This window comes from Hypanus sabinus, chromosome 11 (genome assembly GCF_030144855.1).
Source record: "Hypanus sabinus isolate sHypSab1 chromosome 11, sHypSab1.hap1, whole genome shotgun sequence".
NCBI classification, from domain to species: domain Eukaryota; kingdom Metazoa; phylum Chordata; class Chondrichthyes; order Myliobatiformes; family Dasyatidae; genus Hypanus; species Hypanus sabinus.
In genome coordinates this window covers 105,688,759-105,705,547 of record NC_082716.1, presented here as the reverse complement: position 1 = coordinate 105,705,547, position 16,789 = coordinate 105,688,759, and the positions used below count along the sequence as shown (strand labels likewise).

Sequence of the window (16,789 nt, the reverse complement as noted above, 5' to 3'; positions counted from 1 at the left end):
ATGAGGACTCATGAGTCTCTTTGCACCTCAGCTTTTTAGCTTTCTCTCTATATAACAGTCTACCAAAGTGCATGATCATACACTTCCCGACGCTGTATTCCACCTGCCATTTCTTTGCCAATTCTCCTAATCTGTCCAAGTCTTCTGTAGCCTCTCTATTTCCTCAAAACTACCTGCCCCTCCACCTGCCTTCGTATTGTCCATGAACTTTTCCACAAAGCCATCAATTCCATCATCCAAGTCATTGACAGATAATGTAAAAAGAATTGATCCCAGCACAGGCCCCTGTGGAACAACACTAGTCACCAGCAGCCAACCAGAAAAGGCTCCCTTTATTCCCACTCTGCCTCCTGCCAATCAGTCACTGCTTTATCCGTACTAGAATCGTCCCTGTAATACCGTGGGATTGTATCTTGTTAAGCAAGTTTGGCAGCTTGTCAAAGGCCTTCTGAAAATCTAAATACTCACAAATAATCATCAGCTGATTCTCCTTTGTCTATCCTGATTGTTACTTCTTCAAAGAATTCCAACAGATGTGTCAGGCAAGATTCTCTCTTGTCGAAACCATTCTGACTACGGCCTATTTTATCACGTGCCTCCAAGTACCCCGAAAACACATCAATGGCTTCCCAACCTCTCAGGTCAGACTAACTGGCCTATAATTTCCTTTGTTCTGCCTCTCTCCCTTCTTGAAGAGTGGAGTAACATTTGCAATTTTTTGGTCTTCTGGAACCATGAAAGATCATTATTGATGCCCTGGCGGACTCTCCAGCCACCTCTTTCAGAACCCTGGGGTGTACTGACTGTCCTTACTGACCCTCAGACCTTCCAGTTTCCCAAGCACCTTCTCCCTAGTAATGGCAACTTCACGCACTCCTGCCCCGGCGCTCTCGAACTTCCGGCATACTGTTTGTGCCCTCCACAGTATCTCACCCCCTCGTCGCCACTGTAAGATTTCTGTAAGCCCAAAAATAAAGCTAATAGAAAAGAAAACAAGGGAGCCATGAATGAGAATCTGACTTTGTTCTTACTGTAAACAAGATGCGTACACGTGACATGGCGTGTATTGACGTGTGCTACTTATCCACAATGCATTCTGTAAGTGAGAAAGAATGCGTAATCAAACAATATATTTAGAATTTTACTGAAATATTAAGTATGCGGCAGCTCTGCCACCATGTTCTGTGTGGGAATAGGCCTTACGCTACTTGTCTGGCAGACGATGCTTCCTTCACCGACTTGCTGACAGCCATGTCCACTCTGAAATTCGAAGTGGGAAATAATCTGCTGGAGTCAGTCCCGGGTCGAGCAGCATCTATCTTTCTCACTGGAAAAGTAGCTTTGGGCGAATGCCTATTGCCAAAATGAAAGCTCAAAGTCTTTGGCCAGAAGTCTGTGGGGATTTCCAGAGAGCCGTGTGGATGAGGTTATTTACAGTGGATAATCTAGCTGTACGTTGAAAATTAGCACTCAGCCAGTTCCCAGAATCAGTACAAGATGGAACAAGACCCAATGCTGGTTGGAGGCAAATCCTGACCCCAGGCCAGAGAGGAGAGTTTTGCTAACGCAAGACATTCTGCAGGTGCTGGGAATCCAGAGCAACTCACACAAAATGCTGGAGGAACTCAGCAGGTCAGGCAGTGTCTATGGTCAGAGTAACACACACAAAATGCTGGAGGAACTCAGCAGGTCAGACAGTGTCTATGGACAGAGTAACACACACAATGCTGGAGGAACTCAGCAGGTCAGACAGTGTCTATGGACAGAGTAACACAAACAAAATGCTGGAGGAACTCAGCAGGTCAGACAGTGTCTATGGTCAGAGTAACACACAAAATGCTGGAGGAACAGCAGGTCAGACAGAGTCTATGGTCAGAGTAACACACACAAAATGCTGGAGGAACTCAGCAGGTCAGACAGTGTCTATGGACAGAGTAACACACACAATGCTGGAGGAACTCAGCAGGTCAGACAGTGTCTATGGACAGAGTAACACAAACAAAATGCTGGAGGAACTCGGCAGGTCAGACAGTGTCTATGGACACAGTAACACACACAAAATGCTGGAGGAACTCAGCAGGTCAGACAGTGTCTATGGACAGAGTAACACACACAAAATGCTGGAGGAACTCAGCAGGTCAGACAGTGTCAATGGACAGAGTAACACACACAAAATGCTGGAGGAACTCAGCAGGTCAGACAGTGTCTATGGACAGAGTAACACACACAAAATGCTGGAGGAACTCAGCAGGTCAGGCAGCGTCTAAGGAGGGGAATAATAGTCGATGTTTCAGGTGGAGACCCTTCCTCAGGACTGGTAAGGATGGAAAGAGGATCTAGAATAAGAAGTTGGGGGAGTGGAAGGAGTACAAGCTGACGGGCGATAGGTGAGAGCAAGTGAGGGGGAAGTTGGGTAGGAGTGGGAGGATGATGGGAGAAGCTGGAAAGTGACAGCTGGAGAAGGTAAAGGACTGATCACGCAGTAATCTGATAGGAGAGTGGACTTTGAGGGGAACCAGAGGGAGGTGATGGGCAATTGAGGTGAAGACAAGGAGTGAGAGGGGAACCAGAATGGGGAATGAAGAAATAGAGAAGGAGGGGGAAGAAATTACCACAGATTGGAGAGAGCAATGTTGGAGGGTACCCAGGTGCTGCTTCTCCAACCTGAGGACAGTCTCATCGTGACCATAGACAAACTTGTCGTAATGGTGATGGGAAGTTGAATTGAAATGGGTGACCACTTGGAGATCCCACCTTTAGGGGCAGACGGAGTGAAGGTGCTCGACAAAGCAGTTCCCCAGTCTACGTTGGGTCTCTCTAATGTAGAGGAGGCCGCACTGGGAGTACCAGAAACAAAAGCTGACCCTGGCACACTCACAGGTGAAATGTTGCCTTACCTGGAGGGACTGTTTGGGGCCCTGAATGGTGGTGTGGTAAGAGGTGAAGTGACAGGTTTAGCACTTGTCCCACTTGTAAGAAGAATTTCCCAATTCTTCGCAAGTCTTGGCATGGGACTGTATATCTACCAGAAATGACATGCGAGGCCTAGAGATTGGCCGTTTCTCCCTCGAAGGGCTGCACTTCATCACTTAGTCTCCGGAGTGGCATTTGAAGTTGGCAAGTCCAGAAGTTGAGGCCCAATGATTAAAGCCCCTGGGTTGGCATGTCTGGAGGTCGTAGGCCCGATGTTTGGGAGTCTGTGAACCCACTGCGGGCCGGTGGCCAGAAGCAGCCTATGCTGGGATTGGAGGCCTGTCTGTGTATGTATGTGTGGGAGCAACAAAAGGAGCTTTTTATGCTGTAGTTGTTTGTGTCTTTCTGGTGAACGTTGGAATGGGTGCCGACACCTGTGGGCTGCCCCCCCACCCCCCAGCACATCCTTAGGTTGTGCAGGTTGTTTACACAAATGACGTATTACACTGTATGTTTCAATAAACATGATAAATGAAACCATAAGAGATAGGAGCAGAATTGGGCCTTCAGTCCATGGAGCCCGCTCCCCCATTTCATGATGGCTGACCCACTTCCTTCTATACCCCAATCTCCTGCCTTATATAAGAACATAAGAAATAGGAGCAGGAGTCGGCCATCCGGCCCATCGAGCCTGCCCCGCCATTCAATAAGATCATGGCTGATCTGTCCCTAAGCTCAGCTCCATCTACCTGCCTTTTCCCCATAACCCTTAATTCCCTTACTGTGTAAAAACCTATCTAACTGTTTCTTAAATATATTTAGTGAAGCAGCTTCAACTGCTTTCCTGGGCAGAGAATTCCACAGATTCACCACTCTCTGGGAAAAACAGTTTCTCCTCATCTCCGCCCTAAATCTTCTCCCCTGAATCTTGAGGCAATGTCCCCCAGTTCTAGTCTCACCTACCAATGGAAACAACTTTCCTACTTCTAACTTATCTATCCCTTTCAAAATGTTTAATGTTTCTATAAGGCCCCCTCTCATTCTTCTGAACTCCAGAGAGGATAGTCCCAGGCGACTCAATCTTTCCTCATTGGTTAACCCCTTCATCCCTGGAATCAACCAGGTGAACCTCCTCTACAATGCCTCCAAAGCCAGTATATTCTTCCTCAAGTATGGAGACCAGAACTGCAACTCTAGTACCCTGTGTAGTTGTAGCATAACCTCCCTGCTCTTGAATTCAATCCCTCTAGCAATGAAGGCCAACATTCCGTTTGCCTTCCTAATAACCTGTTCTACCTGCAAGCTAACTTTCTGTGATTCATGAACAAGCAATTCCAAGTCCCTCTGCACAACTGCAAGCTGCAATCTTCCCCGTAACTTTCATGTGTTGACTAATCAGAAAAGTATCAACCTCGGCCTTAAATACACCCGATGACTTGGCCTCCACAGCCACTGTGACAACGTATTCCACAGTTTCACCATTCTCTGGCTAAAGAAACTCCTCCTCATCTGCATTCTAAATAGACGTCCCTCTACTCTGAGGCTGTGCCCTCCGGTCCTAGACACATCCCCCCCCCCCCCCACCTCCAGCATAGGGAACATCCTCTCCAAATCCATTCTATTGAGGCCTTTCAGCATTTGATGAGATCCCCGCTCACTCTTCTGAAATCTAGTGAGTACAGGCCCAGAGCCATCAGATGGTAGTAACCCTTTCAATCCCAGAATCATTCTTCTGAACTTCCTCTGAAGTCTCTCTGATGACAGCACATCCTCTCTTAGATAAGGGGCTCGCGATACCCCAAGTGAGACCTCACCAATGCCTTATAAAACCTCAACATTACATCCTTGCTTTTATATTCCAGTCTTCTTGAACGGAACGCTAACGTCACATTTGAATAAATCTGATTTGGTTTTGTGGTGAACTACATATACCTGTCTGGACTCGCCCCCCCTGCCCACCCGGCTGACTGCTCCTGTGGCTCCTCCCACTAACCGTGGCTCCTCCCACAGACCCCAGTATGAAGGCAATTGTAGCCTGAGCCCTGCCCTCAGTCTCCAGGATGTAGTGTGGTGGTCAATTGCTGCTTGTTCCTTCTTCTGGCCAATAAAAGCCTATATCTCGCCCCACGTCTCGGAGAGTTATTGATGGTGCATCAGGTTTCCTTCCTGTTTGTGGGGGGGGGGGGGGGGGAGAACTCCCAGCAATCAGCTCTGATGAAGAGGCCAAAACAATAGGATCCCCACTTGAAAGTCAGGCAGCACCCATGAAGGGGAATAAGCAGTAGATACTCCTGGTTCAGACCCTTCATCAGGGCTATTCCTCTCCATAGATGCTGCCTGACCCACTGAGTTCCTCCAGCATCTTGTGTGTGTACTGTCCTAGCTTTCCAGTGTCTGCAGAATCCCTTGTGTTTCAGAATCAGAATCAGATTTAATATCATTGGCCGGCATATGTCCTGAAATTTGTTGTCCCTGCGGCAGCGGTGTAATGCAATACATAATAACCCAAAAAACCTGTGAATTAGGGGAGTACTGTTTATATATTAGATAGTTAAAATAAATAAGTAGTGCACATATAGAAACAAAAAAAAGTAGAGAGGTAGTGTTCATGGGTTCAATGTCCATTCAGAAATCTGATGGCAGAGGGGAAGAAGCTGTTCCTGAATCCTTGAGTCTGTGTCTTTAGGTTTCTGTACCTCCTCCCTGACGGTAGCAATTAGAAGAGGGCATGTCCTGGGCGATCGGGGTCCTTAATGATGGATGCCACCTTTTTGAGGCATCGCTCATAGAAACACAGAAAACCTGCATCACAACACAGGCCCTTCGGCCCACAATGCTGTGCCGAACATGTCCCTATCTTAGAAATTACCTAGGGTTACCCATAGTCCTCTATTTTTCTTAACTCCATCTACCTCTCCAGGAGTCTCTTAAAAGACCCTATCGTATCCGCCTCCACCACCTTCTCCAGCAGCTCATTCCATGCACTCACCACTCTTTGCATAAAAAAACTTACCCCTGACATCTCCTCTGTACCTACTTCCAAGCACCTTAAAACTATGCCCTCTCATAGCCATCTCAGCCCTGGGAAAAAGCCTCTGACTATCCACAGGATCAATGCCTCTCATCATCTTGTACACCTCTATCAGGTCACCTCTCATCCTCCGTCGCTCCAAGGAGAAAAGGCCAAGTTCACTCAACCTATTCTCATAAGACATGCTCCCCAATCCAGGCAATATTCTTGTAAAACTCCTCTGCACCCTTTCTATGGTTTCCACATCCTCTCTGTAGTGAGGTGACCAGAACTTAGCACAGTACACTAAGTGGGGTCTGACCAGGGTACTATGTCGCTCCTTGAAGATGCCCTGGATACTACAGAGGCAAGTGCCTGTGATGGACCTGACTGAGCTTACAGCTCTCTGCAGCTTTTTTCGATCCTGTGCAGAAGGCCACGACCCCCCACCCCCACCACAGGACGTTGATACAGCCGGTTAGAAAGCTCTCCACGGTACATCTGAAGAAATTTGCGAGTTTCTTTGGTGACATATCAAATCTGCTCAAACTCTTTTTGAAATATATCCCCTGTCGTGCCTTCTTTGTATCTGCGTCGATATGTTAGGACCAGGTTAGATCCTCAGAGATGTTGACACCCAGGAACTTCAAACTGCTCACTCTCTCCCCTCGAAGGGGACTGATGTGTGTTCCCTCACCTTATCCTTTCTGTATTTCATCTGGTTCCAGGCTGCTTTCCTCACCACTGCCCTCTCTCCTGTCAGTCCTGGAGAGAACAAGGTGGCTACATAGACCAGTACAACACAGCAACAGGCCTGTTGGCCCAGCTTTTCCATGCTGTACGTGATGCCCAATAATTCTGCCTGCATGAGATCCATATTCATGTGGTCACAGCCTCTTGAAGCTGTGGGACTTGGCCAAGTCGCTGGGTGTATTTAAGGCCGAGGGTGATAGGTTCTTCAGAGCGTGAGGGGATACGGGGAGAAGGCAGGAGATTGGGACTGATTGGGAAATGGATCAGCCATGATGAACAGATGGAGCAGACTTGATGGGCCAAATGGCTGAATTCTACTCCTATGTCTTATGGTTGCTTATGCATCCAGTTTCCCACCCCCTCTTGTAGCATGTTTTGTGGGGAAAAATCCCTTTAAACATTCCCCCTCTCCCCTTAAATCAATGACTTGTAGTTTGACATTCTTACAATGGAGAAAAAACTTCTGTTTAACTACCCTCTCTATGTCTCTCATAATTTTTGTGCACTTCTTCCTCCCCTCAGCCTCTGACGCCTTGGAGAAAATGACCCATGTTTGTCCAACCTTTCCTTATGGTAGAGTCATAGAGACGTAGTAAGCTACAGTCATGAAACATATTGAATGGTGAAAGGCCCTGACAGTGATTTTGGAGAGGATGGCTCCTATGATGGGGGAATCTAAGACCAGAGGACATTGCCTCAGAATAGAGGGGTGTCCTTTTAGAATGGGGATGAGGAGGAATTTCTTTAGCCAAAGAGTGGTGAATCTGTGGAATTCTTCGCCACAGACAGCTGTGGAGGCCAAGTCGTTATGTATATTTAAGGCAGAGAGTGATAGATTCTTAATTGGTCAGGGCATGAAGGGATACAGGAAGAGGGTGAGAGACTGGGGCTGAGAGGAAATTTGGACCAGCCATGATGACTGATGGCAGAACAGACTCAATTGGCCAAATGGGCTAATTCTGCCCCAGATTTTATGGTCTTAAGGTCTAAAACCTTTGTACATTTTGTGAATTTCAAATATTTTAACAAACTGACTGTTTCTGGTCAATTTTTGTTCAAGCAGTATGTAATTTCTCAAATTATTATGGTGGCACGAAAATCTCCCACAGTCGGAGATTGTCCAGCTGCTGAGTTTTGTGATTCTCAAATCAGTGTGATCTTATGAATCCCAGCTGGTCAGGCTGCATTTCTGGCAAGGAATAAACAGTCAACTTGAAGGATCTTGGTTTGAAACATGGACTGTTTATTCCCCTCCATAGATGCTGCTTGACTTGCTGAGTTCCTTCAGCACATGGATTTCCAGTATCTACAGAATCACTTGGGTTTACAATACAATATATCCACAAATAGTCTGATCACCAACCTTCAAAGAGTGCTGGTGGCTCTGATCTCCAGCCCTCTTGCAAATAACAGCTAGAATTTTCAGCTTTAAAGTATGTCAGTCTTAGCACCTTCCCAGTCTCAGGATGTCTGGGATATGGCAAAGTTATTTCCCATGGTAGGGGAGTCTAGGACAAAAGGGCACGACTTCAGGATTGAAGGACGTCCATTTAGAACAGAGATGCGGAGAAATTACTTTAGTCAGAGGGTGATAAATCTGTGGAATTTGTTGCCACAAGTGGCTGTGGAGGCCAATCATTGGGTGCATTTAAGGCAGAGATAGATAGGTTCTTGATTAGCCAGGGCATCAAAGGGTATAGGGTGAAGGCAGCGGAGTGGGGTTGACTGGAAGAATTGGATCAGCCCATGATGGAATGGCAGAGCAGACTCGATGGGCTGAATGGCCTACTTCTGCTCCTATTTCTTAGGGTCTGTGTCTTGTGATTTATGATGGCCAATGTGCCAAAAGCTCTCTTTACAGCCTTATCTACCTGCGATGCCACTTTCAATGAATTATGGACCTGCATTCCCCAATCCCTCTGTTCTACCACACTCCTCACTGCCCTACCACTCACTGTGTAAGACGTACTCTGGTTGGTCCTATCAAAGTTCAACACCTCATACTTGTCTCCATTGAATTCCATGTGACCACTAAAAAGCCCCTTGAAAGCCACTATTGTATTCATTCTCACCAGCGTGTTACAGGCACACGGCATGATTTGTGTGGAAAAAAAATCTTTAAACCTCCACCCCTCACCTCAAATCTATACCTTCTTGTATTTGATACTTTTACGAAGGAGAAAAGATTTTGATTAACTGTCCTCTCATAATCTTGTAAACTTCTGTCTCCTCTCAGCCTCTGACACTTCAGAGAAAACAGCCCTTGTTGTCTAAACCTTCTCTATGGCTCACACTCTCTAATCCAGGCAGCACCCTGGTGAACCTCTTCTGCCCCTAGGGGCAACATGGTATCGTTGAGGTCAGCTTTATAACACCAGTGATCAGAGATTCGGTTTCAATTTTATTTTATTTCGAGATACAACACAGTAACAAGCCATTCGCGCCCATCGCACCCTCGTGTCTAATCAACCTCCGGACTTGTACGCCTTTGGACTGTTGAGGAAACCAGAGCACCTGGAGGACACCCACATGGTCACGAGGAGAACGTACAGAACTCCTCGCAGACAGCAGCGGAATTGAACCCGGCTCGTTGGAGCTATAATATCGTTATGCTAACCATGACACTTCCCTGCCCGCCTACCGCTGCCGCTGTCTGTCAGCTCTCCCCGTGACTGCGTGGGTTTCTTATAGGTGCTCCAGTTTCCTCACACATTCCAAACACAAAACGTATGGGTTAGGGTTAGTGAGTTATGGGCATGCTGTGTTGGAGCCAGAAACAGCGATACTTGTCATCAGCAAGTTCTCAGTCAGCACTACTCGTTGGCACAAATGACACATTTCACTGTACGTTTTGATGTACACGTGACAAGTAAAGCTAGTTTCTTTCATCTTTACTGTCACTTCCTCCAAAGCATGCACATCGTCCCTGTAACGGGGCGAGCTGAACTGAACACAATACGTTCAATGTAGCCCAAACCTACATTTGATACATGTACGTCAAGTCTCCCTGACTCCTAATCAATATCCCAGTTATCCTATCACACGCAGAAAAATAAATTAGGTCCAGATCTTTTGGATTTTATAGGAGGAGGCCTACTCTCAGTGAAGCACAGATCCTGAAGAAACATGGCGGGGCAGACGGTGAGATGGTTCCACCATCGGGAGAGTCTTGGACGACGGATGAAATTACAAGGTCAGAAGGGAGGATTAAAATCTGGGGTCCAAAAGAATGTCATGTCACAAAGCACCAGTCTCAAAAGTATTATCTTATTATGCACATGCTATGATATACTTAGGTGGTGGGGTGGAAATGCGTCTCTACCAAGGGAGGTGTGAGGCGCTCCTCCCCTCTGTTAGCCTGCAGGTCACCCTTGGGCAAGGTGTAGCATCAGTTTAGACCCCCCGACCAGGGTCACCTGAAGCCATGGGAGCAGGTGGTGGATGGTCGTATGAGCAGATCACAAGTCCTGGATATGTGACCACTGAGGCCAGGCAGACAGTCTCTGAAGAGTATTGATAATGGCTGGGGGCGATCACCTGTCTTGTTAAAAACACTGGCTAGAAGAAGACAATGACAAACCATGTTGGTAGAAAAATTTGCCAAGAGCAATAAAGCTCATGCGATCGTCATAGGACACGGCATGTGATGAGGATGATGAATTTTTCAATCTGCCAAGACAAAGAGGCTGCAGGGGCTCATCTACAAAATGCACTGCTGTTTTCCCCTACAATTGTAGCAGCATCTCCCAAAGCTGCAACCTCTCCTAATGAAGAGACATGAGAACATCACTCTGCAATTCAACAATGAATGACTATATACTTCCTTGAGATTCATTCCCTTGAGGACATTTACAGAAAAATAAAGAAATAATGAAAATCTATAAAGACTGACAAACACTGTGCAGAAGAAGAGAAATTGAGCAAATAAATAAATAAATAAATAGATAGATAGATAATGCTGAGAACAGGAGTTGTCAAGTCCTTGAAAGCATATCTGTAGGTTGTGAAATCAGTTCAGAGGTGAAGTGAGTGAAGTTATCCATGCCAGTTCAGGAGCCTGATGGTTGAGGGGTAATAACTGTTCCTGAACCTGGTGGTGTGGGACCTGAGGCTCATTGTGGTGAGTGAAGTTATCCGCACCGGTTCAGGAGCCTGATGGTTGTGGGGTAATAACTGTTCCTGAACCTGGTGGTGTGGGACCTGAGGCTTCTGTATCTCCTGCCTGATGGTAGTAGTGAGAAGAGAACGTGGTCTGGATGGTGGAGAGCCCTTGATGATGGATGCTGCTTTCTTGTGGCTCATTGCATATGTGCTCATTGGTGGGGAGGGATTTTCCTGCGACGGATTGGGCTGCATTCACCGATTTCTATAGTCTTTCCCGTTTCTGGACATCGGTGTTTCCATACCAGGCTGGGATGAAACCAGTCAGGATAGGTGTGTACACCACTGTGCACCTATAGAAGTTTGTCAAAGGTTTAGGTGAAACACCTAAAGGGTGCTGGTTCTCTGGGCCTCTCCCAGTGAGCCCCAGGGTGCTCCTGTTCCTTCCCACATCCCATTGAAGAGTTTCCCCACGTGTGTGTGGGTGAGGGGTGGAATCTGGAAATGTGGGGGAAGTACAATGGGATCAGTGCAAGTGGGTGGTTGGTGGCTAGTATGGGAGCTGGGCCAAAGGGCCTGTCTCTGCGCGGACTGACTGCTCTTTGTAAAACTGGGCACAGATGTCCTCGTCCTGCCCCTCACTCTCTTCCCCTCCGGCTGCCCCCTTTCTCTCCCATTCTTCCTCACCACCATCAGAAAGGGGCAAAAACCACCCACAGGGTCCTACCCCCTCTCCACTTATCACTCAGCAGGAGAAGTCAGAGCGCCTCTCCCGGAGGAGCCTGAGACTCTGAGCTGAACTGAAACTCCCACATCCACTCCCCATGCCTGCAGACTAGGAGTGATCAGAGGTAGAGTGGAAGGGCAGTGGTCACAGTCAAGGGCAGGTAGCCAACACAAGAACAGAACACTTAAGCTGATCTGAAATTTGACAGGAACATGTTTGGATTTGATTTCTTGCTCCAATGCCCGTTACGGACACGAGGAGGCCTTTTGCCTCGCAGCCCTCAGATTATGTTCTGGTTGGTGCTGGCGGGTGCTGCTCTCCGGGCCGAGTAGTTGGCTTGGTTGACCTCGCTCCTCTGCTCCGTCTCTTGGTAGCCCCTCCTCATTGTTGTTGTCAGGTAATCGAACAAATTCTGTACGCAAAGAAGCAGCGATTAGACTTCAGTCAGGGAGGAATTCCCCCCTCCAGTCCCACCCTCTTCCCCCCAATACCCCTCTATAACCCATTTCCCCATCCCACCCACCCTAGAGTCTGTGGTGAGGAAGGAAAATGTGATGTTAACATTCATTTCGAGAGGACTAGAATTTAAAAGGAAGAATGTAATGTTGAGGCTTTATAAAGCACTGGTGAGGCCTCACTTGGAGTGTTGTGAGCAGTTTTGGGCCCCTTATCTTAGAAAGGATTTGCTGAGACTGGAGAGGGTTGAAAGGAGATTGACAAAAATCATTCCAGGTTTGAACGGCTTGTCATATGAAGACCGTTTGATGGCTCTGGGCCTGAATTCACTAGAATTCAGAAGAAGGAGGGGTGACCTCATTGAAACCTATAGAGTGGTAAAAGGCCCTGACAGAATGCACGTGCAAAGGATTTAGACTCTCTAAAGTGGAAGAGTCTAGACCGGGGGTCGGCAACCCGCGGCTCCGGAGCCACATGTGGCTCTTTTACGTCTGTGCTGCGGCTCCCTGTTGCTTTGGGAAATAATTGGTTGTGGCGACCCTTTTCCTGGCACATCCGAACCGACTCACAATAAGATAGCCTACGGGGGTTTGCGAGCACAGAGCTTTGGAGCCTCTGCGCCATGGGGGGGGGGGGGCAGGTTGAGGGAGGCTTAAAAGTGAGGCTGAAGATTTCGAATAAAGTTTTTTTCCTTCGACTGCAGTTACCGACTCCGTGTCGTAATTTTAGCGCTGCGTGTAGCACACCGCTACATGGTCAGTATTTAATTAATATGTATTTTATGTTAGTTTGTTAGTTTTTGAAATGTAAATCTAAATTTGAAGATTATGGTGATCTTGTACAATCTAAATAAGACGTTGTTGCGACGCATTTCCTGACACATCCGAACCGGCTCACAATTAGCCAGCGTTCAGGCTAAGGGAGATAGCCTACGGGGGTTTGTGAGTACGTGTCTTTTGCAGCATCCGCGCCCATGGGGGGCGGGTTGAGGGAGGCTTAAAAGCAAGGCTGTTTAGTTCGAATAAAGCTATCTTTGACTGCAGTTTACTGACTGCGTGTAGCAACCGCTACAACGTGTTTTTATCGCTGGCTGTCCAGAGGGGAGGTGCTGAAACGCTTTGTCGCGCGTCTGGAAGAAGTGAAAACTTTCCTGGGCAGCAAAGGGCTCAACTTTCCTGAGCTGGAACAGCCAGAGTGGCTGGAAAAGCTACACTTCATGGTAGACATGACAGCGCACCTGAACACGCTGAACACAGCTCTTCAGGGGAAAGGACGTACAGCCCTGCACATGTTGGAGGATGTTTTGCATTCGAGCGCAAGTTGACGTTGCTTGCCAGAGATTTACAGAAAGGCACATTGTCTCACTTGCCCAATTTGAGAGAGTTCAAACAATGTCACGACATGATAAATTCGGAGTATTTACATTCTGCAATCATCGCAATGCAAACATCGTTTGGGAAACGCTTCTGTGAGTTCAGAGAGGAAAAAAACACATTATCCTTCCCGGTCACTCCCCTCAGCATCGATCCATCCCTACTGAATACGACTGCATTGTCAGGTGTGAGTCAACCTGAAGAAGTATGATAAATATTTTAATTGCGTATTATTTTACGTATATTCATATGTTTTCATTGTTCAGTGAAATAGTCCTTTTATTTTTCAGGTTGACAGCTGGCTGACGTTATTTTTGGTTTGCTGCTGGCGGCAAATTTAAGTTTGGCGTTTTTCATAAATACAAGAAGGACTCAAATAGACGTTGAGTATTTTACTTAAAAGTAACCTTCAACCCAACGTCTTTTTTTCGGAATTCAAAATGTTTTTGTTGCATGCAGAAATGTAATTTCGTTTTCTCTGCAGGAGTTCATCAATTTCATAAATGCAACACATTATAGTTTATTTATACATAGCATAAAGGCAAAACAAAACGTTGTATGCAGTGTTATTTCATTTTAAATGTCAAACGGGTTTTGCGGCTCCCAGTGTTTTCTTTTCTGTGGGAAACGGGTCCAAGTGGCTCTTTCAGTGGTAAAGGTTGCTGACCCCTGGTCTAGATCAAAGGAAACAGCCTCTGAATAGAAGATTGTCCTTTTAATACAGTGGTGAGGAAGAATTTCTTTAGCCAGAAAATGGTGAAATTTGTAGAATTCGTTGCCACAGGCAGCTGTGGAGGGCAAGTCATTGGGTATATTTAAGGCAGAGGTTGATAGATTCTGTATTGGTTGGAGCAGGAAGGGGTACAGGAGTGGAAGGGGCAGGAGCTTGGGGCTGAGAGGGAAAATGGATCAGTCATGATGAAATGGCGGAGCAGACTCAATGGACCAAAAGGCCTAATTCTGCTCCTATATCTCCACAAAGACCTGGACCCATTGCAATTTGCCTATTGCCACAATAGGTCAACGGCACACACAATCTCAATGGCTCTCCACACGGTTTTAGACCACCTAGACAACACAAACACCTATGTCAGGATGCTGTTCATCGACTAAAGCACAGCATTTAATAACATCATTCCAACAATCCTGATTGAGAAGTTGCAGAACCCGGGCCTCTGTACCTCCCTCTGCAATCGGATCCTCGACTTCCTAACTGGAAGACCACAATCTGTGCAGATTGGTGATAACATCTCCTCTCGCTGACAATCAACACTGGCTCACCTCAGGGATGTGTGCTTAGCCCACTGCTCTACTCTCTATATACCCATGACTGTGTGGCTAGGCATAGCTCAAATGCCATCTATAAATTTGCTGATGATACAACCATTCTTGGTAGAATCTCAGATGGAGATGAGAGGGCGTACAGGAGTGAGATATGCCAGCTAGTGGAGTGGTGCCACAGCAACAACATGGCACTCAATGTCAGTAAGACGAAAGAGCTGATTGTAGACTTCAGGAAGAGTAAGACAAAGGAACACATACCAATCCTCATAGAGGGATCAGAAATGGAGAGAGTGAGCAGTTTCAAGTTCCTGGGTGTCAAGCTCTCTGAGGATTTAACCTGGTCCCAACATATCGATGTAGTTATAAAGAAGGCAAGACATTGACTATACTTCATTAAGAGTTTGAAGAGTATGTCAACAAGTACACTCAAAAACTTTTACAGATATACCACGGAGAGCATTCTGATATGCTGCATCACTCTCTGGTTTGGGAGGAGGGCTATTGCCCGTAAGAAGCTGCATAGGGTGTATCTTCAGTCGGAACCATCTTCGGCACTAGCCTACAAAGTACCCAGGCCATCTTCAGGGAGCGGTGTCTCAGAAAGGCAGCGTCCATTATTAAGGACCTCCAGCACCCAGGGCATGCCCTTTTCTCACTATTACCATCAGGGAGGAGGTACAGGAGCCTGAAGGCACACACTCAGTGATTCAGGAACAGCTTCCTCCCCCCTGCCATTCGATTCCTAAATGGACATTGAACCCGTGAACACTATTTCATTTTTCTAATAATATATTATTTCTGCTTTTGCACGATTTTAATCTATTCAGTATACGTATACAGTAATTGATGTACTTATTTATTTATTATTATTTTATTATTTTTCTTCCATATTATGTATTGCATTGAACTGCTGCTGCTAAAGTTAACAAATTTCATGACACATGCCAGTGATAAGAAACCTGATTCTGATTTTGATCTTACGGTCTGCCCCTCCTGCCACCTCCTCTGCAGTAGCTACACCTTCCCCAACCATGGACTTTGTCCACTTCGGGAAAGGACTCTCTGCCACCCCATCAATTCAAAACCCCTTCCCAATGGGAAGAAGGTGCAACTGGGTGAGAACAAGGGTAACTTCTACCCTGCTGTGGTCAAGCTCTTGAACAGATCTCCCTCTGCGCGTACAAGGTTCCTCCGAAAGTGCACCAAGTACCTGGGTGTTCACATCATGGATGACCTGGCCTGGTCCTGGTCCCTCAAAATCATCTCCCTGAACAAGAGGAGCAGCATTGCCTTCACTTCCTGAGGAGATTGGGCAAGGTTCCCCCACTCCATCTTGAGTGCATTTTACAGGAGCACCACTGAGAGCGTCCTGACAAGCTGTATCTCCACCTGGTCTGGGGGCGGAAAAGCATCGGACCGGAAGTCCCTGCAAAGGACTGTGAGAACTGCTCAGAGGATCATAAGGGTCTCCCCACTGTCCATCAGGAACATTTATCAGGAGCATTGCGTATTATCAAGGATGCCGCCCACCCATCCAGCATCCTCTTTGACTTTCTACCATCAGGTAGGAGACTCCGATGCATAAAGACAAGAATGGTTGGGATGGGAAACAGCTTCTTCCCTCAGGCCATCAGGCTCCTGATCTCCCTGCCACATCAAGTTCGAAGTGTCACTGGATAATTTGCACTTCACCATATAATATTTATTTTATGTACTTTATTTTGTTTATTTATGTGTAATTCATCAGTAGATGTAATTCTTACTTTCCTAAGTTGATAGGATAGGCATCCGTTAGTCTCGTGAGACTATGGATTTGTACCTTGGAAGATTTCCAGGGCGCAGGCCTGGGCAGGGTTGTATGGGAGACCATACTGCAAGCCTCCCCTCTCCACACCACTGACGTTGTCCAGGGGAAGGGCACTAGGACCCAAGCAGCTTGGCACCTGTGTCGTGTGCTGTTAAGTGCCTTGCTCAAGGACACAACGCGCTAGCTCAAACCAGTGACCTTCAGATCACTGGACCGTTGCCTTATCCACTAGGCCACGCACCAACACAACTTTCCTACTTATTTCCTAAGTCATTGTGTGTTATAAAGTGTACTACTGTGCTTTACGCCCTGGTTCGGAGAAACGTTGTCTCGTTTGATGGTTTACATGTATATAGTTAAATGAC

General features: G+C 46.8%; 1 protein-coding gene across 1 annotated transcript in view; it reads right to left on the bottom strand.

Annotated features, from left to right (window-relative positions):
* Positions 1 to 11,784: 11,784 nt before the first annotated feature.
* Positions 11,785 to 16,789, bottom strand: part of xgb (x globin) — a 327,342-nt gene continuing 322,337 nt past the window's right edge. Inside the window, exon 5 of the mRNA XM_059983538.1 lies at positions 11,785 to 11,916. Coding sequence (XP_059839521.1) covers positions 11,785 to 11,916 — 132 coding nt within the window. The remainder of the gene's footprint in view (positions 11,917 to 16,789) is intronic.